We start from the raw sequence: 22,390 nt of genomic DNA on the forward strand, positions 1-22,390 counted from the left end.
TCTCTCTCTCCCCGGCCCCTGTGCCACCGTGTCGCCAAATATTGTGACGCCACGTGCCCGCTCTCGCAGTCGGATCCTTGCGCACAGTTGCTGATGTGGCTTGCATGCAGTCGTGCGACCCTATGCAACCCCTCACGGTGCCACATGGCAGTTGATCCCTGTGCACAGTCTCGCTGATGTGGCTTGCGTGCAGTCTTGTGCTGTGCCCCTGTCTTTGCAGCCCCTCGCGGCGCCACATGTCATCTTGAGCCGCGGACCAACTTGATGGCAGCCATCCCACACGTGCAGTCTCGTGCTGTGCCCCCTCGCAGCGCCACATGTCATCTTGAGCCGCGGACCATGTTGATGGCAGTCATCCCACACGTGCCATGTGGTGGCTCTGCTTGCTAAGGCTATCTGTGCACTGTGCAGTCCTCTCGTTGTTCACACAGTTTGCGAGTCCATCATCCCCCAGGTGGCAGTTTTATGTTCTCCTCTTCCCGAACCTGGCTCCTCCTCCCCCGAACCTCTATAATTCCTCCCCAAACCTCCAAATCCTCTCCACGTCGGAGGTATGGTATTTCCCTCCTTAAGAAATAGTATAGATAGTATAGATAGAAGTATAGATATAGATATAGAAGAAACGGAAAATTTATAAATCACACAAAAAATAGTTTTCGCTTCTTCGACATAACCTTTACATAGACCTGCTCCTACGGCGGCAGGCCAAAAATGGATAATTTTTGAAAAAAAAAATTGGCTATTTTCTCATCGTGTCGAATCGCCTTCACTTAAGACCTGCCTAAAAAGTCGCTTCCCCATAAACTTGACAAAATTAAACTTTGAGCTGAGCATTACGCTTGCCTGAGAGGGCTTGCTATGGCTATCCCTTTCCTTCTCGTCTCCCTGCTTCTCTCGATGACTTTGCGACCGCTCGTGGGTGATGTTGATGATTTTCCTGGCTGGATGGGCGAGAGGTGCTTTCTTGATTTCGCTCGAGATGGAGAACTTCTTTCTAGATTTACAGGCGCTTTGTTAATGTCGACATTAGTGGTGGGGCTGAAAGACGCTATTTTTTGAAGTATCAGTTGGCTCCTTGAAAGTTTCTCATATCTCTGAAACTGTGGGCTTTCCGTGTAATCCAGAAAAAAATCGACTGTTGAGCACGATTCAACCTCGTTTACTATCGATCCAACGAAGGTGATCAGCATTTCTGCGAAACCTAGGTGTGTACGCAAAACTTTTTAATTTAACTAGGTCTCTTCACAGAAAAATATATGCCGGAGAACAATTGATCCATTTGCATTGCTGCATGCAGAGCTTTTTTATATAAGGAATTCTTGACAGAGGAGGAATGCGACCATTTAATTTCACTGGCAAGATTCTAAGACAAGTTTACTTGTATGGCTTGGATAACATGTACGTTTGCAGCCTTGTTTGCTGGATCAGCAATTTTGTTGAGGTAAAACAAAAAATCTTTTCTTGCAGGCTAGAAAAGATTTACAGCGGTCTGCAGTTGCAGACAATGATTCAGGGAAGAGCGTCTTAAGTGTGGTGCGAACGAGCTCTGGAATGTTCATCGAGAAAGATAAGGTAACTGGGTAATTTTGTCGTATCTTGTTGGGTTAACGGAACTGGAAAATATTAATTTTATCTTCCTCTAATGGGTATTCCTAACACGGCTCTTGTCATTTTATACAGGCTTTTGCAATCTTCTAGCTGCAATTTACGGATCCTTATTAAGAAACATTTACTCTATTTTACTATAGCGATGGGGGCACTTTCCACTTTCAGGGCAATCAACAATCTGCACGTCGCCTTATCCCATACATGATGGCTTGCCTTGACCCGCCTAGCCAATGGCCCATAAAGACAACATTCAATCCTAAGAGTGAATCTCTCTCTCTCTCTCTCTCTCTAATGTGGGGGTAGTTGGGGGGGGACATCCATGTAGTTCCACGGCCTCAACCTCCAGAAATCCTCGTACAAGGGCTGACTTTGTTTCGGCTACAAAGTGGAGGATGCCGACGAAGAGGGGAGTTGTGGGGGGCAGCCCTGTCTTACCTTCCTTTGAAGTCGAAGATGAAGCTTGGACAACCTCCAAGCTCTAGAGAGGGGTGTTAGAAAAGTGACCTCTCACATAGAGGGTATCCCGCAGTGGAAGTCTGATAGCTAGCCCAGGAGTTACACGCGGAAGTGTTCACTATGGAATCAATGCTTCATCAAGTGTGTGTACTTCACAACATTCAAGTATATGTGCAAACTAGCAAATAGACAATGCTCAGAGACAAATATAGAAGCAACACTTTATATTTCCGTCCGTTCACAAATTGGACAAGATAGAATACCAAAAGGTTATCCTATCAAAGCCTGCGTGCTCCACTGAGCGTATGTAAACTCTTTGCCAAAGGTTTGCTGTCTGGAAACCAGCCTAGGTGGGCAGCACCTACTAGCTTAGTCTGCAGCTCCTCTAGATCTCCTTCACCCTCTAGGAATGGGCCCAAGGAATCCCTAACTGCTGCTCCTGTCTGCTCTGTGTTGGCTGCTCCAGGTGATGGGTTATGGGGGCCTCCTTCTATAGGGCAAAAGCCCTAAGGCAGGGGCCCAGCCCCTAGGTCTGCCCTATATAAGGCCTGGTTGGCTGGCTTCAGCCAGCCCAACCAGTCCCTTCATATAGCCGACTCCCTCTGCTGGTCTTCCTCGTCTTGTTGCGCCCTTTGCTGGCACCCTGATCTGCCCACATGTGCGCCTCAGCTCCGTACAGTTCTATACTATTGCTGATGTCATCCGTGACCTGCTCCAGCCAGACAGTCCTCCATGTATCTGCTCCTGACAGCCAGGTTCTTTTCTTTGGCTTGCTGCCACATGGCAGCCCATGTGCTGCCCATGTGGCAGCCCCATACATTTTCTCTCTCTCTAGTCCACCCCCCCTCGATGCACACCTCATTTGGGGGACTCACAAGTGGGGAGGTGACCATTCATTTTCCAACACCCCCTCTCACCGACCCACATTGGCCCAACACCAACACGTCGACGACGATACTCCAGTAGCTCCCGTGTCATAGTCCTCTAGAAAGGTCCGATGCCAAAATAGTCCTTCTCTGGCTTTTCAACCAGTGGCTGCTGCCCCGCCACACACCGGTCTGGTACACAGGTCTATCTTGAGCAGCAGCTGATGGCACCACCACCTTCAGTTACGAACCCTCCTTTGAACTTGAGCTTTGCAGGCACCAACATCCTCCAGCTGTCCCCCTCGTGATGGGTGAACAGTCTGAAGTCCTCCGGGCTCTCAGGGTCTGTTTCAAACTGTCCATCTGGCTAGGTCTGCAACCAAACACAATACCCGAGACATCATATCTCAGGCACAAATCCAGTTTACATGGACCGTCAAGCTCCATCTGTGGTTCTTTGTTGTTGTCCCCCTCTAAGTCACAGTCACCGTTTGAGTTTGAGTCTACAGGTCTTGTTGAAGAATCCCCCTCTGCTTCAGCAACCCCAGCCAAGCGCCCAGATGATTTCAGGCACTCGTTGCTGTCCATCACCTTCACCTGACTCCTCTTCTGACCATTCCTCAATGTCTGGCATCCTGATAATAACACCGGGGTCCATGTATCTAATCTTAGCAGCACATGGAGTGGCCACCAAGAAAAGTTCCCCTATTACCACTTGAGTTGACTCCTCTGATTCTGAGTTGGCACCCTTCTTCTTCTTATCAGCCTTCTTCTTTTTGCAATCTTTCACAAAATGTCCTGGCTCATCGCAGTAGAAGCTATTCTTCTCTTTCTTTCTCCTCTTCTTGTTGTCTTCTTTTGAAGAGTCCGCTCCGTCGTTAGTTTTGGGCTTGCCTTTGCCGGGCTTACCCTTGCCCTTGCCTTTGCTCGTCTTGAGCTATTAGGACCTTGTCATCCTTGTTCGTACCATTGTATTTCTTTTTCCTAGCAACAGAGGAACCAGCTCCTCGAAAGTCACCAGCGCCACTTTGTGCCCTGCAGTCATTGTAGTCACAAAACTATTGTAGCTCCGGGGGAGCATTCCTAGCAACAACCTCGCCCTCCTGGTCGAGATCGTCCTTTGACCCACTGCAGCCAGTTGATTCCGCTCCACCTTCATCTTGGTGATGTATTCTTGTGCCGATTCCCCTTCATCCATACTCTTGCTAAACAGCTCTGTCTCGAGGTCCAAGATTCTCGCCTCATTGTTGAGCTCCTACATACCCCTCAAAGCCGTCTAGGCCTCGTAAGAAGCGTTCGCCATTTGTATATGTGGCAGCATCGCATCCGCTGTCGTACCCACAATGATAGCCAAGGCTTCCATATCCCAGATATGCCATGCTCTCACTAAGACAGGGTTTGCAAGCGTTCACCGCTGTGAGGTTGATGCAGTTGGAGTAGTCAAGGTGGATTGAGGTATTAGCTCCATCCGCGTTGCAATCCCCCACGACTCCCTCAACACCAAATGGCTCCGGACCTTCATCTTCCACAACGGGTAGTTCCCGTCGAGCTTGCTTGTCTCACCAAAGTTTGGGATCTGGTATCTATTGGCCATGATAATGAATTGAAATAGGACAAGGGTTTAGATTGTTGCACACTTGTCTGAACCTGAGCCTCCCGTTTGGGTACAATCCTTCAGACTTTGTCAGCTAATTCCTACGAGCAATGAATCAAGGTCGTCCTTTAGCAACGTCCTTGCCTTCAAGCTCCACTTCTCGAGAACTTCTGTCACGGCTTTGATACCATGTTAGAAAAGTGACCTCTCACAAAGAGGGTATCCTGTAGCGGAAGACTAATAGTTAGCCTTGGAATTACACGTGGAAGTGTTCACTATGGAACCAATGCTTCATCAAATGTGTACTTCACAACATTCAAATATATTTCAGACTAGCAGGGTGTCACACAGCGGCAACTATTTTATGCTTGGAGCTTCATGCATCTCTTGGTTCAGCAAGAAGCAGTCTACAGTTGCCACATCCAGTTGTGAGGTTGAGTACAGAGCAGCTTTCATAGCTACAGTAGAGTGCGTTTGGCTTCGCAAGTTACTTGTAGATCTTGATATCACTCAGTCCGACTCTACTACGATCTACACTGATAGCGAGAGTGTTGTGGTGGTTGCCAGAAACCTAGTGTTTCATGCGTGCATAAAGAATATTGAGGTTCACTGCCACTATGTTCGAGAGTGACTGTCTGGTGGAGACATCTAGTTGTCCTATGTTCCCACGGAGGACAACTTGGCAGATCTTTTCACGAAATCTTTACCACAGCCCAAGTTTGAGGCATTTCGACATGCTTTACCCTCGGCTCCTTATATTACGTGAGGGATCACTCTGTACATATCATAGGTTGCTATATCCCTCTGGGACGAATATGTGCAACCATGATGTAGTTTCCAAGGTATTCTTGAGATGTTTCCAGGATACTTCAGCCATACCATGGAGGGGGGTTTGTTAGCACTTAGCCCTAGTATGTGCCTTGTAGGTCAGGTCAACTCATAGAGTTGACTTCATTGGTCAACCAAATGGTTTTCTTGGGGGCCAAACAAGCCACCCCTTTGTATTTTCTCCTTATCCATTTGAGTAGTACTACGTTTTGCTCTAGCTTGTTGTTTGCTTCTTGCACTCCACTCCGGTTCCATTGCCTCCTTCACCCAACATACTTTTCTCGTATTATAGCCCATTCTGAGAAGTAATAAGGTTAAATATTGAGAGATAAGTGCATTCTTACTTGTGCAACCTATAGAATTGGGAGGTAATTACTCCATATTTAGCCATATCAGAAAAACACTATTACCATGAAAAATGCCTTCTTAGAAAGAAATGTGTCTTTATAAGAGCTTTAAGATACTCAAGATAGTGTGTCAATCATCAAAACTGGAATCCCATCTAAGATGCACATAAGCCAAAAGGTAGTTTTGTGCTTCATACAACTCACACACTTCTTTCTTATACATACTCTATTACATGTGCGTGCACCGCCATAAGCAAAATCACTGTGAAACATGCGCTTTGCTGCAGCCACTAATCACCTCCCAAATGCGATGAGGTCACGGTCAAACATGCGCTTTGCTGCTGCCTCTGATCACCTCCCAAAGGCCACCAATCGTCATCTCAAAGCCACATGAAAACCATAGAGGCTGATAAAGCTAAAAATCATTAGAACAACGAGGAAGGCAGCCTAACTTCTTTCTCATACATACTCTATTACATGTGCGTGCACCGCCATAAGCAAAATCATTGCACCGCCGTAAGCAAAATCATTGTGAAACATGCGCTTTGCTGCAGCCACCAATCACCTCCCAAATGCGATGAGGTCATGGTCAAACTTGCGCTTTGCTGCTGCCACTGATCACCTCCCAAAGGCCACCAATCGTCATCTCAAAGCCACATGAAAACCATAGAGGCTGGTAAAGCTAAAAATCATTAGAACAAAGAGGAAGGCAGCCTAATGGGCTAACATAGCTTCGTACAGAACCTGTATGGACAAAATGCCACATGATTGGCTATGCAATTTTCACCAATAAGGGCCTTGACAACGTATGCATATATCTAGATGGATCCAGGAACATGCCCAAACTCATCCTCTAAAACACAACATAGTGCAGTTTCAATCTCAAGATAGTCACTCATAAGGCTGAAACCATAAACCCATCACGCATAGTACGGACTAGCTACTATGACATCCCCACTAACGTCATCAGTGCCCATTTATATATACAAATCCACACACCCACACATACTTGAGCATCCATTTATACAAAGGTCTTCGTACCGAGTTTCTGTTGGCACTTCAGAGGTGAAGGGCAAACTCAGCTGTGACAAAGGTGAGCAATAAAGGAGAAGGCTAATAAAAAAGTAGTCCACATTCTCTTCATTCAAGCTACAACTTCTTGTGAAGACTATAAAATTTCATTTTAGTCTCTCCAAAACAAGCATCCAAGTAAAAATGCTTAGGTCTTCTAGCTGATAGGGCAACGCAATGCTTAAGATAGAAAGAATTAAACGCAATACCAGTAGACTGCAACATGGACGAAAACTTCACGAGGTGAAATTTGCATGTCCGCTAATACGGCAGACACATATCTCTAGATGAATCTAGGAACATGCCTAAACTCATCCTCTATAAACCCAACATAGTGCAGTTTCAATCTCCTGATAGTCACTCATAAGCCTAAAACAATAAACTCCATCATGCATAGTAGGGACTAGGTACTATGACATTCCCACTAACGTCATCAGCGCCCAACAGTGGGTGTAGTGTTAGAACGTGACCAACAGAGGGTGCGCACAGCGAAAGACTGATAGAATAGTCCAGGAGCTCAAGTACTGTGTGGGGAGTGGAATCACAAACTTTTTAAACTTATGTGCATCAAATAGATGTGAAGACTCATCAATAGACACTGATCCATCCAGATATGGAAGCTACCAAAACAATATGTTTCCGTGCAAAACTATAGACACAACAAAAGAGAGAGAGATCCAAAGTACCACCAAAGCGTGGTCCTTTGATCTTACTACAAGGTACTTCTACTATCTGCCGGATATCTCTAGACTTGAGCGTGTGTGCTCCACCTCGAGCGTATGTAGACTCTCTGTCCAGATCACAACACGTTGCTGCCCTGAGAGACAGCCAAGGTTGAGCTCCTAGAAAGCTTAGTCTGCAGCACACCTTCAACTCTCCTTCACCTCCAGTATGAGACCCAAGGGAGTGGCTTCTGGCTGCTCCTGTCTGCTCCTGTTTCTGTTTGTCTTGTCATGAGGATTCGACAAGATGGGAATGCTCTTTTTTATCATGTGGTTTCTACAAAAAGAGAATGGATTCCCCTAGACCTTGGTTCCGGATGCGCAATTCCTGGAAGTGGTCTATGTCATGCCTCGTTGGCTGCGATGTACGTGGTGTACTAGTCACATTGGGTGTACTAGTTGTTTAGTTTGTTATCTGCAGCTCTACAAATCGTATATGCACTGTTGGTGATTTGTTGGCGGCATGGTTGGCTGTCCACTCAGATTTGGATTTGATATCTTAGGTACTTCGGATGTTCATGATGTACCACTAGTGTGGGTCTGAAGAGATGGCCATAGGTGGGTAAAGGCATGCATGAACTATCCTTGGATAGTACGGTCTGAGTATTTATGTGCATGCATTAAGTGTTTACATATGCTCATGATGTACCACTGGCAGTGGGTCCTTAGGGATGGCCATATGTGAGGTGGATCGGACATCGTGAGGTGGATCGGACATCGTGGGGAGCATATTGTTGGTGAATGCATGTATGTGGAATGTTTGCTTGTCTTTTGCCTAACAAACATTGTAGTGCTTCCTCTTGGTTTTCTTTTGGAGGTAATTTTTGGCAATCGAGGACGTTTGCCTTCTTTCAAGAGGGGGGTCTGTCACAAGGACGTGAAATTATGGGACTTTTGATTTGCGACTCCCGTAATTTGTACATGACTACCTTGAGCCTCTGGGACGCAAGGGTTCGGTTATGGGGCGGGACTTGGGGAATTAAAATTCCCTAGTGGGCCCTTGGAAATAGTGAATGTGTGCCCAGTTACTAGGCAATTAATTCCTAGGGCCAAAGTGTGCAACAGGGGGGCGAAAAGAGTGGTGCAATTAAAAATTGCTAATTTTAGCACAGGACTCCAAAAAGAGCCCATAGCTCTTCTTTTGGGCTTAGAAGGCCAAATCAGTTCCAAAAGGAGCCAGATGATCAGTTGGGAGTCGCCAGAGCCTGCCAGGTGCTGCTAGAGCAAAATCCTATACCAGGAGCTTCTTGAGCTTGCCAAGAAAAATCGTCATCAGCTAGGGCCAGTTCCAGGGCATCCAGGGCCTGCCAGAGGGAATCGCACCTGATCCAAGAGCCTGTTGCAGATTGCGATTTCAGCCAGGGTGTCCTTTGCAGATTGCGATTTTACTTTCAGGTCCTCTGGGCTGTGCCAGGTGAATGTGTCCTGTTCTGGGTCTGTTTTCAGGTGTTTCCAGGCTGCTACAGGAAATTGTGATTTGTTTCCAGGTGTTTTCAGGCTGTCCAGGCTGTCCCAAGAAATTGTCATTTGTTTTCAGGCTGTCCAGGCTTTGCAGGAAAGATTGCGATTTGATTTGTGGAGACTTTTGTGTGTTGTTGCTGATTTTGGTAACTTTCTAGGCATGGGTGTTCTCTTCTAAGCTGCTTCCGGAACTGTACCAGAGCAGAATCATCTTTCTTTGCAGGATCTAGGGTTTTTCAGCCCGGGTGACCTTTCTTCTATGGATACTAGGTAGAAGAAGGCTTGTCTTTGCTTGCTTTTGCCGTTCCCTGATTGGTTGCTGGCTAGTTATTGGGTTTGGGTTTCTTTCCTTGTGAAGAAAGGTTGATTCTTGCTGTTGGGCACTGGTCAGAGAGGCTATAGATAGAGGCAACCTGTTTGGGAGTGCTTTGTCGATTGATTGCACCAGAGTTTGGCTGTTGAGAGCTTTGTCTTGCAGTTGTTCAGCCGTGTCTGGCTGATTGGGCACTTGGTTGTGCAAGTGCAGGTGTGGTATGGACAGTGGATGCTTTTGGGGTCTATGTTGCATGCTTTGGTTGGCTGAGGACAGGAGGTTGTCTAGTGATGGGATGCCATTCACCGTTTGGACTTGAGTAGGGAATTACAGGGTGGGCTGGACGGGGAGTCTACAGGTGTTGGTTTGCTTGTGGTGCAGCTTCCGAGAGACCTTTGTAATCAGCTGCTTGGCTTCAAATGAATGTTAAATAAATACTGCAAGGGGCGCCAACGTTTGGGGCCAATCGGTGTCCTTGTTTTTGAGTAGGAGCGCTCTCGCTGTGTATGCTGTAATTAAGTGGATCCTACCACCCTTTACGTTGTTGAGGCTGGTTTCAGCCATGTTGGTCCCTCCAGGTACCTTACTCTGTTTGATGTGAGGTGCTAGCAGCCCATGTGGGAGCCCAGGTCTCCCTCCCCCACGCTCTCCTCATATGGACATGTAGACCATAGTATAAACTTATGCTCTCACACATACAAATCCACACACCCACACATACTTGAGCATCCATTTATACAAAGGTCTTTGTACTGAGTTTCTATCAGCACTCCGGAGGTGAAGGGAAACTCAACTGTGACAAAGGCTAGCACTAAAGGAGAATGTATGCATGGCTAAGAAATCCCTTGAGCTCACGACTTAAGCCCTATGACTCCAACAATCCCCCTCTCGAGCTTGAGAGGGAATAAAAAATCACAGCCCCCTCTTCATCCAATATTTGGACCCCTACACAAGAATGTCCACTTGCTGGAATAAAGAAGACTGTGCAAGAATCGAGTTCTCTACACAAGAGCAACTCCCAAATTTCAAACAAATACCAAGCTTTCTACATGAGCTCACCAGAGGAATAATACCATCGCGAGTTCTCAAGAAATGATAGGTAAGCTAGGGAAGGGGGGTTCAAAGCGCTACTAAAACGAGCCTACCATCAATTTGGACTGCACAACCGCAGTTAATACCGTTATGTCTATGTCTGGCCTTAACAAGGCTTGTGTTATGGAGGTCAGGTTAACCTAGGGCCATCTAACCTAACCTTGGGACAGTTAGGACATGGCATGCCTTTAGTGCAATTACAATAGTCTTAGGATTGAGACAAGTACGGCACTCAATGCCTATACAAGTGTGAGCCTTAGCTCTTTTGGGGGTTTCGTGGGAGTCTTGAGAATATCCAGCTAGGAAGAAGCCCATGCAAGCCTATGATGTCTTAACGATATTTGTGCACAAATGGGGCAGCAATGTATGGGACACATACTCTTACCTAGGAATCATTGGTCCGTGGTTTCCTTGACCTCTACCTCGAGGGTGATACTCGCAAGAACCTACAATTGGCTGGTCACACACTAGCATACACCTTGTGTGTCCCTGTGTCTGTTCTAATCTTTGGTGGTGTTTGCAAGTGCTCATGGATAGTTGTAGCTAGCCTGTAAGGGGTATTTTACAACCAAATGGAGAAGGAAGATCTTGATTATTATTACCCTCTCTCTATTACGAACTTTTGCTATATTTCACATCCATACCACACACACACACTCTCTCTCTCTCTGTGCAAACACACTAGGGCCCAGAACAATTTGTCGGATTGGACCCTCTCGAAGGCTTTTATCATCAAGAGAGAATTTGAATACAAGGCTGCAGCTCAAAGCTGATTTTACAAACGTGAACAATCTGAATCCAAGGGAGAGAACAACTCTCCACACTTGGTAAGTGCCATGTGTCAATTCCCTAGCTACTTTCTAGATTACATGTCACATAGGGCAGCTTTGTAGTCTTCATAATCCTCAGTCACATGGACACCTTTTGGATGCCTGCTAGGCTCCACACTTAGTGGATATTAAACCATTCTCTTGGTACTGTAACAATTAATTAAATGCACATAGCCATGGCACCCATTAATCGTTAGCGCTTTGCATGCAAAATAAGCCTCTAGACACTGTGAGCATCCCCACTAAACACATGTGCACACATAACATGAAACATTCTTTGGTTGACCGAGGCATAGTTACTAGGGAACGGGAACATTTCGGCAACGTGGGGGATCGGAACGAGAACGTATCGGGAAGAGGGAATGGGGGAATGGAAACGTGAACGCCACGTCATATGACACATCATCAAATCACATGGAAACATACCAAAATATGCTAAGAATAACCATATGTAGCAGCTCGAAGCTTTCCATTTCAGCATTATACTTTTACAGACACAAAATCCTTAGAAAACTGAAATATACATCAATGCAAATTGCAATGGGCAATGTACATAAACTTTAAAGCTTTAAGCCAGAGAATTGCAGATTACTATAGATCATAGAGGCTAGAGCATATAATATGCAAAATACAAGAAAAGGAGCTTAGAAGGTAGTGGAAGGGGTTGAGCCTTGAGGCTTGAGAGCTTAGAGAGGGGGGCTTAGTGGGCTAAGAGGGGGCTGAGTGTATGAGAGCTTAGAGAGTGGGCTGAGTGCTTGAGAGAGGGGGACTGAGAGACTGAGTGGCTGAGTGGAAGGGGGTGGAGAGTGGTTGGAGAGGGCTTAAAGCCCCCCGTAGGTGCCAAAATGGTGCTCCCGTGCAGCCCTAAACCCAGAACTCTAGAGACCCAGCCCGGAACGCGTTTCGGCTGTGTTTCCGAAACGTTTGGGAACCTTTCATGATGCATTCCCAACTTCTAGAAATGTTTCTAGGCGTTCCCAGACGTTCCCAGACGTTCCCACATTGCCATCAATGAAACCGGCCTTAAGGGAAGTGATCTTCTTCTACTCAGTCATAAACTTTGTAAATAGCCACAAAGCAAACTTTAGTCACTTCAACCACTTAGCACAACTTCAACAACAACAAAGGTGAGGCTAGAATGCCCCTGGCATCCACTTCTGATCTGACCCAACTGAGAGGCATTCAGGCATCCAAACCACTGGCAAATTGAGCTCAAGAAGCCTCAAGTTTATCACATGCATCCACACACTGGCCTTGGGCCTACCACAGGAATACCCTTGCCTCTGGGTGCTTGCTCCAACCTGTAGGAGTCCTGAAAGGATTGCAAACAACACGCATGCACTGCAAAAAGGTGCAAAGCAAAAATGAATAAAGAAAAACGGAACCTGGAATCAATTCCCGCTGTCTGTGGCAGAGGGGCGAGCTCTTTCCTCGCACCCATTCTTTGTCCAGGCCCCCCGTAGGGTGCAGGTGACTTCTAGCAACCAGGATAAGAGAGAAATGAAGGTAGAGAGCGGAGAGTGAACAAGAAAGACCTGTAGAGGAAAGATGGTACATAGATCTGCCCCAAAATGATTGCCTCGGGATCTGTGCTAGAGTCCTCCTAAGAGAGCATGCCAAAAGTACCAGGGGAAGTTTCTCCTGCAGCCTGCACTGATCCAGAACAGCTCCAGAAGCGAGCACGCAGCTAGAAACACGTGTAGAAAGGTCCAGAACAGGAAAAGACAACTTGGGCACCTGCTGGAGACAGTCGTACACGTCTGTACACAAATTCTCAGCTTGTTTTGTGCGGCTTAAAACGGGCTGAAAACAGGCTTGAAATAGGCTTAAAATAGGCTTAAAATAGGCTTGAAACAGCCTCTGTTTTCAAGCCTATACGAAAGTTGGAAATAACTGATGAAAACGGCTGAAAATAGGCTTGAAATAGCTGAAACAACTCAAAAACTGCACAAGAACAACTGAAAACGTCCAGTACCTTTGGGAGAGTGAGGGGAGAGAGATGGAAGGTGGGGGAAGGGCATGCATACACATGCATGACAAATGGCACCTCCTTCTTGCCATTTGCCCCTTCATTAAAGTCCTAATCCCCATACCAAGGACAACGTTGGTTTTCCTTGGGCCCCACTTTTAGGACCCTCTTTTAAAGCCTTTGCCTTGCCCCTAGGACCTAGTGGTGCACCTAGACTTTGTCCCTAGGAAGTGTGCACTTCCTCTGGCCAATCCCTCATGGCCAAACCATTACTACACTTAACCATGGTTAATCTTGGGTTAAACGTGGGTTGAGTTACAAAGATACTTTTCACGTCCCCGTGACATTCCACCTGGGAAAGGCGTTCCCACTTTCCACAGGTGGAACGACGTTCCCACTTTCCAGGAAGACGGAACGCCGTTCCCTAGTAACTTTGGACCGCGGTCAACCCTCTTGATTGTAATTAAGGGGCTTTGACCAAGGGTTGAGGCGCCTTAATAAGAGCCAAAGCTCTTCGACATGAGTCGGGTATATCTTGGCTGACCAAAGTTAACCCTCCTTGGCTAAAGCCAAGCTTTGATGGCCGAAACCAACACTCTCGAATCGTAGTTGGCGTTGTGGTTCTCTGGTTAACCACAGTTAACCCTCTTGGCCTAAGCCAAACCAAGGTTAGGCTTACTGAATTGGGATTAATTATCTTTGACCGAAGTCAATACTTTGACCAATTAGAAGAATAACTACTTGACCATAATTAAATAAATGGAGAACTCTATAACTATGATCAAATAAATTCAACTGGAGCTTTTGACTTCTAGTATTTACACATCCCCTCGGCTTCTCTTCAGTTGCTCAACTGAAAAGCTTCCTTGTAAACATCCAAGAGTTGTGAATGATCAAACAACATGTCTTCATCCATCCGCTACAGCAAGTCTTCACGCTGAAAATCGATGGACTTTGATGTGCTGAAAGACTAGAAACACCTCGAAAATGACTGGAAATGCAGCTCCAAGGTTTTGAAATGCTGCAGCAGCAACAAAAGAGCTTGAAATTGCAGTAGCAGCTCCAAAACAGGTCAAAAAACCTTCAAAAGACCTCGAAAATCTGCAATGAATGCTTACTGATGGTCAAATTCAACTGCAATAGCCTGCAAACCCTAAAAACGGGGATAGAATAGCCCCTATGCAGGCTTTTCTTGGAAAACGTGCCAACCAGCCAAGATATTCCACACGTGCAAGCACTTGGCATTCAATGTGGATTAGTTCTTGAATTTTACAAGATACCTCTGAATTCCTTGCCCTAGGGACCTTTGCGTAATGTATGGTACACAATCTGCTATGGCTAAAGGACTTCCTCCAACTCATCTACTTCCGGTGGATCTTCTATTAGTGGCTTTGTAGGCTTCGGCTCTTGATATTTCTTTAGAAGACTCACATGAAAAGCATTGTGAATCCTCCAATGCTCTGAGAGTTCCAATCTATATGCAACTTCATTAATCTCATATGAAACCCTGAAAGGTCCATAATACCTGGGAGAGAACTTTGCACACACTCTCTCTTTGCTCTTTAGCTGGCGGAGCTTGACTTTTTCAAACTTCAAAAGTACCCAATCCCCTTGCTTGTTCTTATGCTTCTCTTGAGATCTTTCTATTGCTGTCCGGACCTGACTGAAAGTTGTTTGGAGGTCTTTGACATACTAATCAGCTGCAAATATTTGTCTTTGGTCCTTGTGACAGGTGGCAGAATCACCTTTCCATAAATGACCTCAAATGGGGCCTTCCTTGTGGAGCTGTGGACAGTGTTCTTATAGGCAAACTCCACCAGTGGAAGGTACATTTCCCAATTTGATTTTGATCAGCCACATAGCATTTCAACATATCTAGGACTGTTGAATTTGCTATTTCTCTTTGTGCGTCTGTCTGGGGATGGAAAGAAGAAGAAAAATTTAGATTCGTCCCCATATATCAAATAATGCTCTCCAAAATAAGCTGGTCATCTTGGAATCATTACTAACACTGGACTTGGCATACCATGGTGCTTAAAGATCTGTGCCATAAAAACTTTAGCCATATGATCAGCCTTTACGTACTAGAATAAAATGGGCTTGTTTACAGAATCTGTCTATGATTGTCCATATCCCATCATTCCCTGTCTTTGATCGTGGCAAATCAAAGATGAAGTCCATTGCAATACTTTCCCATGGTGCCTGAGGCACGGCAAGAGGCATAAGTAGGCTAGGAGCCTTCCACTTGTCATATTTAACCTTTTGACAAGTGAGGCATTCTGTAACAAATTGGTATACATCTTTACGCATAGCTAGCCAATAAAAATACCTCTCCAAAGCTTGAGTGGTAGCTGCCATTCCTCTATCCCTAGCATATGGAGGTGTATGGCATTCCTCCAGAATCTTTTGCCTCATATCTCCGGTGATGCATAAGCAGTCATCCTTCATTAAATACCCATCTTTTAGGGAATACTGACTTGAAGACTGTCCCTCCTGTATTTGTTGCAATATTTCATCAAACTTTGCATCAGTGGCATAGTGCTCTTTCATGTCTTCAAGATCCCTGTGATAAGCAATTGTCACTTTATTGACCTAGGGCCACTCTATTTTGTGCTCCCGGAGTATGGACAATTTGAAAATGATACATTGACAGCATATCTTCCCATTTAGTGCTTCCAAGTAGTAATGGCATGAATTACAGCTAGCAACTCTTTTTCATAGATTCCCGAGTATCTCTTGACGTCCCGTAGTCTTCAGCTTTCATAAGCCACTACATGACCATTTTGATGCAATGCAGCCCCAACAAATCTAGCTGGTCCACTATCCCACTGTGCCCATCCAATGTGTGTGAGCTGGCCTAACATGCACCCCTCTGAATGTCTGACCTCCGAGTGCCATATGGGCGGCTATCTCTCAAACTCCTCCCTACATGATGGCCTAGCCCGAATGAGTCCTCCCGCCAATCTCTGCGACACCCTGTAGAGACTCCTCATCAATGGAGAGCCCTCTCCTGTCAAAGGAGCCTCGAAGAAGATACACCTGTAAGATTGGTACGACTGACCTCCTGTGCGAGGCGTGTTCCCAAGAAGTCCCCGCTAGAGGAGGAGCTTCCAGGGTTCAACTCCTTGGGTGAGGCCTCTCACTACCAGCTTGCCCAAAAGGGCTCATGGCAAGGACCTAGTTAACCACCAACGCTCAGCCTTCAAGCGAGAGTTTGGTGGAGCTCCAATACAATAGATTACGCCAAACACTCTCTAGGACTGAATTGAACTGTTGCTCTGCAGAGGTATCAATGCCAACTTGGCAGCCCAAGTATCTCGCCATCTCCCCTCTCGGCATCCACCGAAAACCAAAATCAGCTCCTCAATCTCGAATATCGCGGATCTCCTCTTGGCTTGTGAAGAAACCAATAGATTTGGTCCAATTTATGTGAGCTCCGAAAGCCTTGCAGTAAATGGATAGGGCTCCTGTGACCCTCTCTAGACTGGATGCTGAGCCGTACACATAGAGAGTTGTATCATCTGCAAACTCGGAGTTTAGGAGCTCCTCCTCCCGTTGGATCAGAATCACCAAAACAAGCTTGGAGTCAGGCCATTCTCTCCAGGGAAATTCTGGCTAGAAAGAGCCTATAGGGCCTCCCAAAGCTCCTCAACAGTAAAGGGCACCTCCAAAAATCTGCTAAGATGGTAGCCCATCATGACGCCACTGTCCAAAGGAGAACCGTAGGCTGCTCGAATGCTTGGTAAACTCAGGCTCGCGACATGGATCCTTGCCGCTGATCGCACGCACAAATAAACTGCTCCCAGGTACTTCTCTCCCCAACTGGCATCTCTGCGAAAGCGGCTCCTTCTTGGTTATCCTCTGTAAACTCTAGGTTGTTGAAGTCGCCTCCAACAATCTACGTCTCCACCTATGGGAGGCAGTCTGTGAGTTGCCGCTTGAAAGCCGGATGACGCTGTCTGCTTGCGGGTGTGTACACATTCATGATACCAAACCGAGCGTGCCTGCTTGGACAGCTCGACCTAGTATGCGCTCACCTTGTGCAAATATCTTGGGGGCCACCGCCTGGGATATCGATATGCACACCCCTCCGCTCCTAGCAATTGCGAGGGACCAAACCTCTGGCCCCCTGTCTGGGAGGAGATGGTGTCAACATGTGATGGCCGGTGCTGAGAACATATGCTCTTGAATCGAGAGGAAGTCAACTGGTCTACCTACCAAAGCCCGTTGTAATTCCTGACGGAGAACGGTTGACTAAACGCATGGTCGTGAAGCCCATGCACGTTCCAACTCACCACTGTCAAGCTCATGGGGATGGGGCGACAACGTACAAGGATCGCCTCCGCATGGGAGCTTGCTCTAGGAAACGGGATTTCAACAAGTTCGTCGGAGGTTTTGAGGGAGAGTAGTTTGTGTTTGTGCGCCGACGAACTAGGGTCGCCACTAGCTCAATCCCAACCCTCTGTGCCTAATATTGTATGAAGGAAGCGTCTACGCCAAAAAGATGAGTGCACTGCTGTAGCGTCTAATAGTGGGACTATGTGAGTACTGCCTCTGGTGGCAAGCGGATCAATGCTACTGCTAAGCTTGATCCTGGCTTTGCTTGGGAGAAACCAAGCTGAAAATACGTGGAAGCACAGTGAGCGAGCCAAAGTTCCATGCCCTGTGGCCCCATCCACTTGTCCATCATCTAGTATACCTGATGCTCCATCATCGCGTCGAAAAGCTCTAGAGTCCACTTCTCCATCCATGTGGAGGTAAAATGGAGGATCCGAATTGGATGGGGTGTGGGATCCTACTGCGCTGATGTCCCCTTTTTAGTGGAACGGGAGTGGATTGTAGGAAGTAAACAAGTTGGAGCAAAACATAGTATTGCTCAAATGGATAAGGAGAAAATACAAAGGGGTGGTCCCAAGTCAACCATATGGTTGACGAATGAAGTGAACTCTCTGAGTTGAATAGAGTTGACCAGACCTACAAGGCACATACCAGGGCTAAGTGCCAACAAAGTAAAGAAGAAACTATGCTTGTCCTTGTAGTCGTCATACCTTCAGAATTTCGGCTTTGGGTATGTTTAGGATCCTTGAATGTAGAATCAAAATCCAAAGTGGGGAGCTTCGCTTCATAGTGCATTTTCATTTTACTTCTTAGGTTTGTTCTATTTTTCGAGTTCATCTACTCTTATTTATTAGTTTAAATTTGAAATAAACAAATAAAAAACGAGCTAATTAAAAAATAATGATAATAATTTTTTCCTTGTTTTTGCCTTGGAGTTTCTTTCTTTTCTTATATGTACGTTGGTTTATCTTTGCTCTCTTGTGTTAGAACATCAGTAGTTGTTTCGTTCTTCTTCTTTCAAATTTATTAAAAAAAAAGTTTAAGTTGTGTTGTGATGGAAATTCAACCTATTTTCATTCTCTCTCTCTCTCTCTCTCTCCCCCCCCCCACCCCACCCTCCACCCCTTTCTTCGCATTTCTTCTTCTAGTTTCTGCTTTGTTTCTATCAAAGTTTTTGTTGCTTGGTGGCGATTTCGAAGCTTATTAAACATTGGGTTTACCCAAGAGATACTGGAATCGTTCGAAACCCAGATGGCAGCTTATGCTTGGGTATTGATGAGAATAAAAGCTTGGCTTTACTTACCAAGGTATTATTCTTTTTAATTTTTCTCATTTACACAAAATTTTGTCTAAAGTCACTTACAAACTCCCTTCTTTCCTTTGTTCTATTGTAAGATTGGATACATTCTAGTCTTATGAAGGTATATATTTTTCTATATTAAAATCAATTTCTCAGAAAATCTGAGTCCTTTTTGCAAACCTTCCATTGAAATGGTTCGAACACCCATAGGCCATATCTAGAGGAAGTATCCTCAACCAAGACGGTGCACTTATAATTTTTTTTTGATAATGCTTCAAGCTACAAACAAGTGCTGATTCTTGCTTTTTCTCATCATCGTCCTTCAGCTCTCTAGGGTTAAATGGATGCAAGAGGGAGGGAAACATGTGGGAACTTTACCTTTTTTGCAACAAGGAGAGCTAGAGCAGCATACATTTCGTGCTCAACACTCGGCATTCCATTATTTATATATATGTGTGTGTGTGTGTGTGTGAGAGAGAGACAGAGAGAGAGAGAGAGAGAGAGAGAGAGAGAGCAACTTTCAGGGCAAAGATGGGCTGACACTCCCAGCCAAAATGAAGGTTATGGTTTTTCCCAAAAGACGGATCACAGGCAAAACGATCTTAGTGAAATTGAAGACGCAGCGATGGTATCAACTGTAATCTTAGGAAATCTCACGTCATCTGAACACTGCACATGTTCAGCCACACAAGAGTCTCCCCTAGTTGACAAGGTGGTTGGTGGAGAGCATTGATGCATTGGAGGCTGGCAGCTTCCAAAAGCTCTTGAGCTTGTGATCTGCATGGGGATGCTGGGACTATGAATTGCCAGCAACAGATCATGGACATACTTGGAGAGAGACTTGGTGACCCCTCCCCATGCTTTGCCTGTGGTCATTTCTGCTCTACATGCTTCGATCCTGTATATAAAGGCAGATAAGCCAACTGATGGCGTTACGACCATAGCCAAGCCTGATCTACCTTGTACTAGCTGACACTGCACTCAGCTCAAGAGTGTATACTTGGTGTATTTCCTTTAGTAATCAGGAGAAGCCATCAGGATGTTCCTTCTAGCATTTCTTACATTTACCCTTGCAAGAAGATTCTTCAGTTGTAAGCTCTGCAAGCATCTGTCATCTACTCTGAAAGTTTGTTAAAAGCATTGGCCATAGTTTCCATGCTTGTTATAGCATATTTGACTATGCATTTGCATGATGAAAGTGGATGTCTCTCTATTTTTGCATCTTTTTTTTTGAGTGGTGTTGTTGTTTACTCATGCATGTCAAAGTTTACCTGCTTTTTGTAAAGTAAAGGTTGCATATGTTTGTGTAATTTCCAAGCACCTGCTGTTGTACGCTAATACATGTAATGCTTTCTTATGTAGGATGAGATTGTTTCAAGGATTGAAAATAAAATAGCTCTTTGGACATTTTTGAGAAAAGGTACATTCCTTTCGCTCCTTTGGTAGGAAAGTGCATTTTCTTTCTCTTAAGGGCCAGAGAAATTTATGTGTTTCTGTAACCTGTTCTGTATCGCAAATCATCTCATTCTGCATTTTGCATAAGAAAATGGAGAGCCGCTTCAAGTCTTAAGGTATGAAGAAGGGGAGAAATATGAACCTCATTATGACTACTTCCAAGACAAAATCAATCAAGCTCGAGGTGGTCATCGAATTGCTACTGTGCTCATGTACCTTACCGATGTTGTCAAAGGTGGCGAGACTGTTTTTCCAAAAGCTCAGGTAAGCATCAATTGGTGGCGCATGCTAGTTCTATGATTTACTTGAAGGTTATCCTTAGGACATCATAAGAATTTAAATACTCATCTGATCTATGTCTACAAATGACACATTCTCAGCTGCTTAGCTCATTGCTGAAGCTCCAAAGTGCACATGTACATGGGACCTTGCATTGCTTTTTCTTCTTTTATTGTTAGCAGCAGCTTTTTCATAAAAGGTATTCCAGCTCGAGTTGAGCAAAATCTTGCTAAGAATGTCGACAATGTTAATGTTACAGACAGATCGGCACTACTTCAAGGATAATACATTGTCAGAGTGTGGCAGACAGGGCATTGCAGGTTATTCTCTTTCTACTCTGGTTCAAAGCATGGCAGATTTGGAAATGTGGATGCTGATTTGTCTTTCTGCTGGTGCAGTGAGACCAAAAAGAGGGGATGCACTTCTTTTCTTCAGCCTCCACCCAGATTCTACACCTGACCCTGCTAGTCTTCATGCTGGCTGTCCTGTAATAGAAGGGGAGAAATGGTCTGCAACAAAATGGATACATGTTGAGTCATTTGACAAGAGCATTGAAGAGTCCATGGATTGCAGAGATGAAAATCAGAGTTGTGGTGAATGGGCAGCATATGGAGAGTGCTCAAGAAATCCTGCTTATATGATTGGTACTCAAGATGGGCCAGGGTTTTGTAGAAAAAGCTGTAACGTATGTTAAACCCTTTGTGTTACTTTTTGGTAGCTTTCAAATTTTGTAATATGCATTGAGGAGTTTCAATTTCCAGAGGGGATGATGGTTCTGGATTTCAGCATTTCAAGGACTAATGCCCTAGGGAGCTCTTGGCTTCTCTTGTACTGCAAATAGATGATCAGAAATAGTGCCTGCTGATATGTGAGATCATGTGGCAATTTAAGCCACATTTGAGAGAGAAAAAAGGGTTGAGGTCACAATGGAATTTGTGTGAGTGGAAGCATTCTTATTGGTTGATCTAGCTCGGAGTTGAAAGTGATTCATGAAATTATGTAATTATATCATTGGCCATAGTTTATCTTCTGAAGGGTGGTTGAAAAACTGAGGAAACGTTCGCCTTTGCAAGAATGAGAAAAGAACTGATGCTCAGAGGGTTTTGGAGTCCTCAATGTGTTGTCCTTTTGAGGCCAAGCTACAATTACATGGAGTGTCATTAAATATGTTGGAGTAGAGAATTATACCGATTTATCAATGACTTTGAAGAATACGGAGTCCACTGCGTGTTGCACAATCAAGCATTCCATATGTTCTTCTGCTCTTAAATCTGATATATGCTGTTGTGAAAAAAAGAATGCCATATAAGAATTGAAATCCGAAATTTCAATGCTACATACGTGCATGTTGGCTTAAGTGTAGGACCTGTAGGTGTGTCTCGCAGCAGAAGACTTACTTTTCGCTTGCGTAATTGGAAGAGATGGCATAAACATAACAGAGAGGACAGAAGATTAGAGCGAACATATATTTCTTGCTTTGTGTCTTTGGTGCAAATCAAACGATCAATAAAGATTGAGTCTGCATCCACCAACACTATTCCATGTGGTTTTTTTTTCAATGGTTGGAGATTGGTTGAGCGACTGGTTGCACATGCATGCCTTGGTTAACAAGCACATGGATGGTTGCTTTAAAGCTGTATAACTAGGCCAAACCAGTGCTCTTCTCTTGCGAGGGTAGAAGGTGGTTGGGTGATGATTTGTGGAGGGAGAATGAGGTCTTATATAGCCAATGGTGTTGTAGAATAATGGGCACTGTGTGCAAGCCCTTAGATGAGCAGCATGATCGAATGGCTCACATGATAGGCATAGTGGGTAAGCCCTCAATTGATGATCATGATTGGATGACTAACAATTTGTGATG

At 45.2% G+C, this 22,390-nt stretch overlaps 1 protein-coding gene across 1 annotated transcript; it reads left to right on the forward strand.

Moving 5' to 3' along the window:
• The first annotated feature begins 787 nt into the window (after nucleotides 1-787).
• Nucleotides 788-21,817, forward strand: LOC147889932 (putative prolyl 4-hydroxylase 4). Its single transcript, XM_087390118.1, has 8 exons — nucleotides 788-956; nucleotides 1,125-1,205; nucleotides 1,298-1,355; nucleotides 1,468-1,572; nucleotides 20,158-20,215; nucleotides 20,339-20,514; nucleotides 20,789-20,849; nucleotides 20,928-21,817. The coding sequence occupies exons 1-8, from the start codon at nucleotides 859-861 to the stop codon at nucleotides 21,221-21,223; spliced, it is 933 nt and encodes a 310-aa protein (XP_087246244.1). The 5' UTR covers nucleotides 788-858; the 3' UTR covers nucleotides 21,224-21,817.
• Nucleotides 21,818-22,390: the final 573 nt, after the last annotated feature.

Source organism: Dipteris shenzhenensis, chromosome 19, assembly GCF_047967505.1.
Source record: "Dipteris shenzhenensis isolate YYH24624 ecotype China chromosome 19, Dip_SZ_1.0, whole genome shotgun sequence".
Taxonomy (NCBI): domain Eukaryota; kingdom Viridiplantae; phylum Streptophyta; class Polypodiopsida; order Gleicheniales; family Dipteridaceae; genus Dipteris; species Dipteris shenzhenensis.

Coding starts and splice junctions, on each gene's coding strand:
- LOC147889932 (XM_087390118.1), top strand. CDS start 859: ATGGCTATCCCTTTCCTTCTCGTCTCCCTGCTTCTCTCGATGACTTTG. Junction 957..1,124: donor CCTGGCTGGATGGGCGAGAG/GTGCTTTCTTGA, acceptor CGTGTAATCCAG/AAAAAAATCGACTGTTGAGC. Junction 20,216..20,338: donor TTGGACATTTTTGAGAAAAG/GTACATTCCTTT, acceptor ATTTTGCATAAG/AAAATGGAGAGCCGCTTCAA.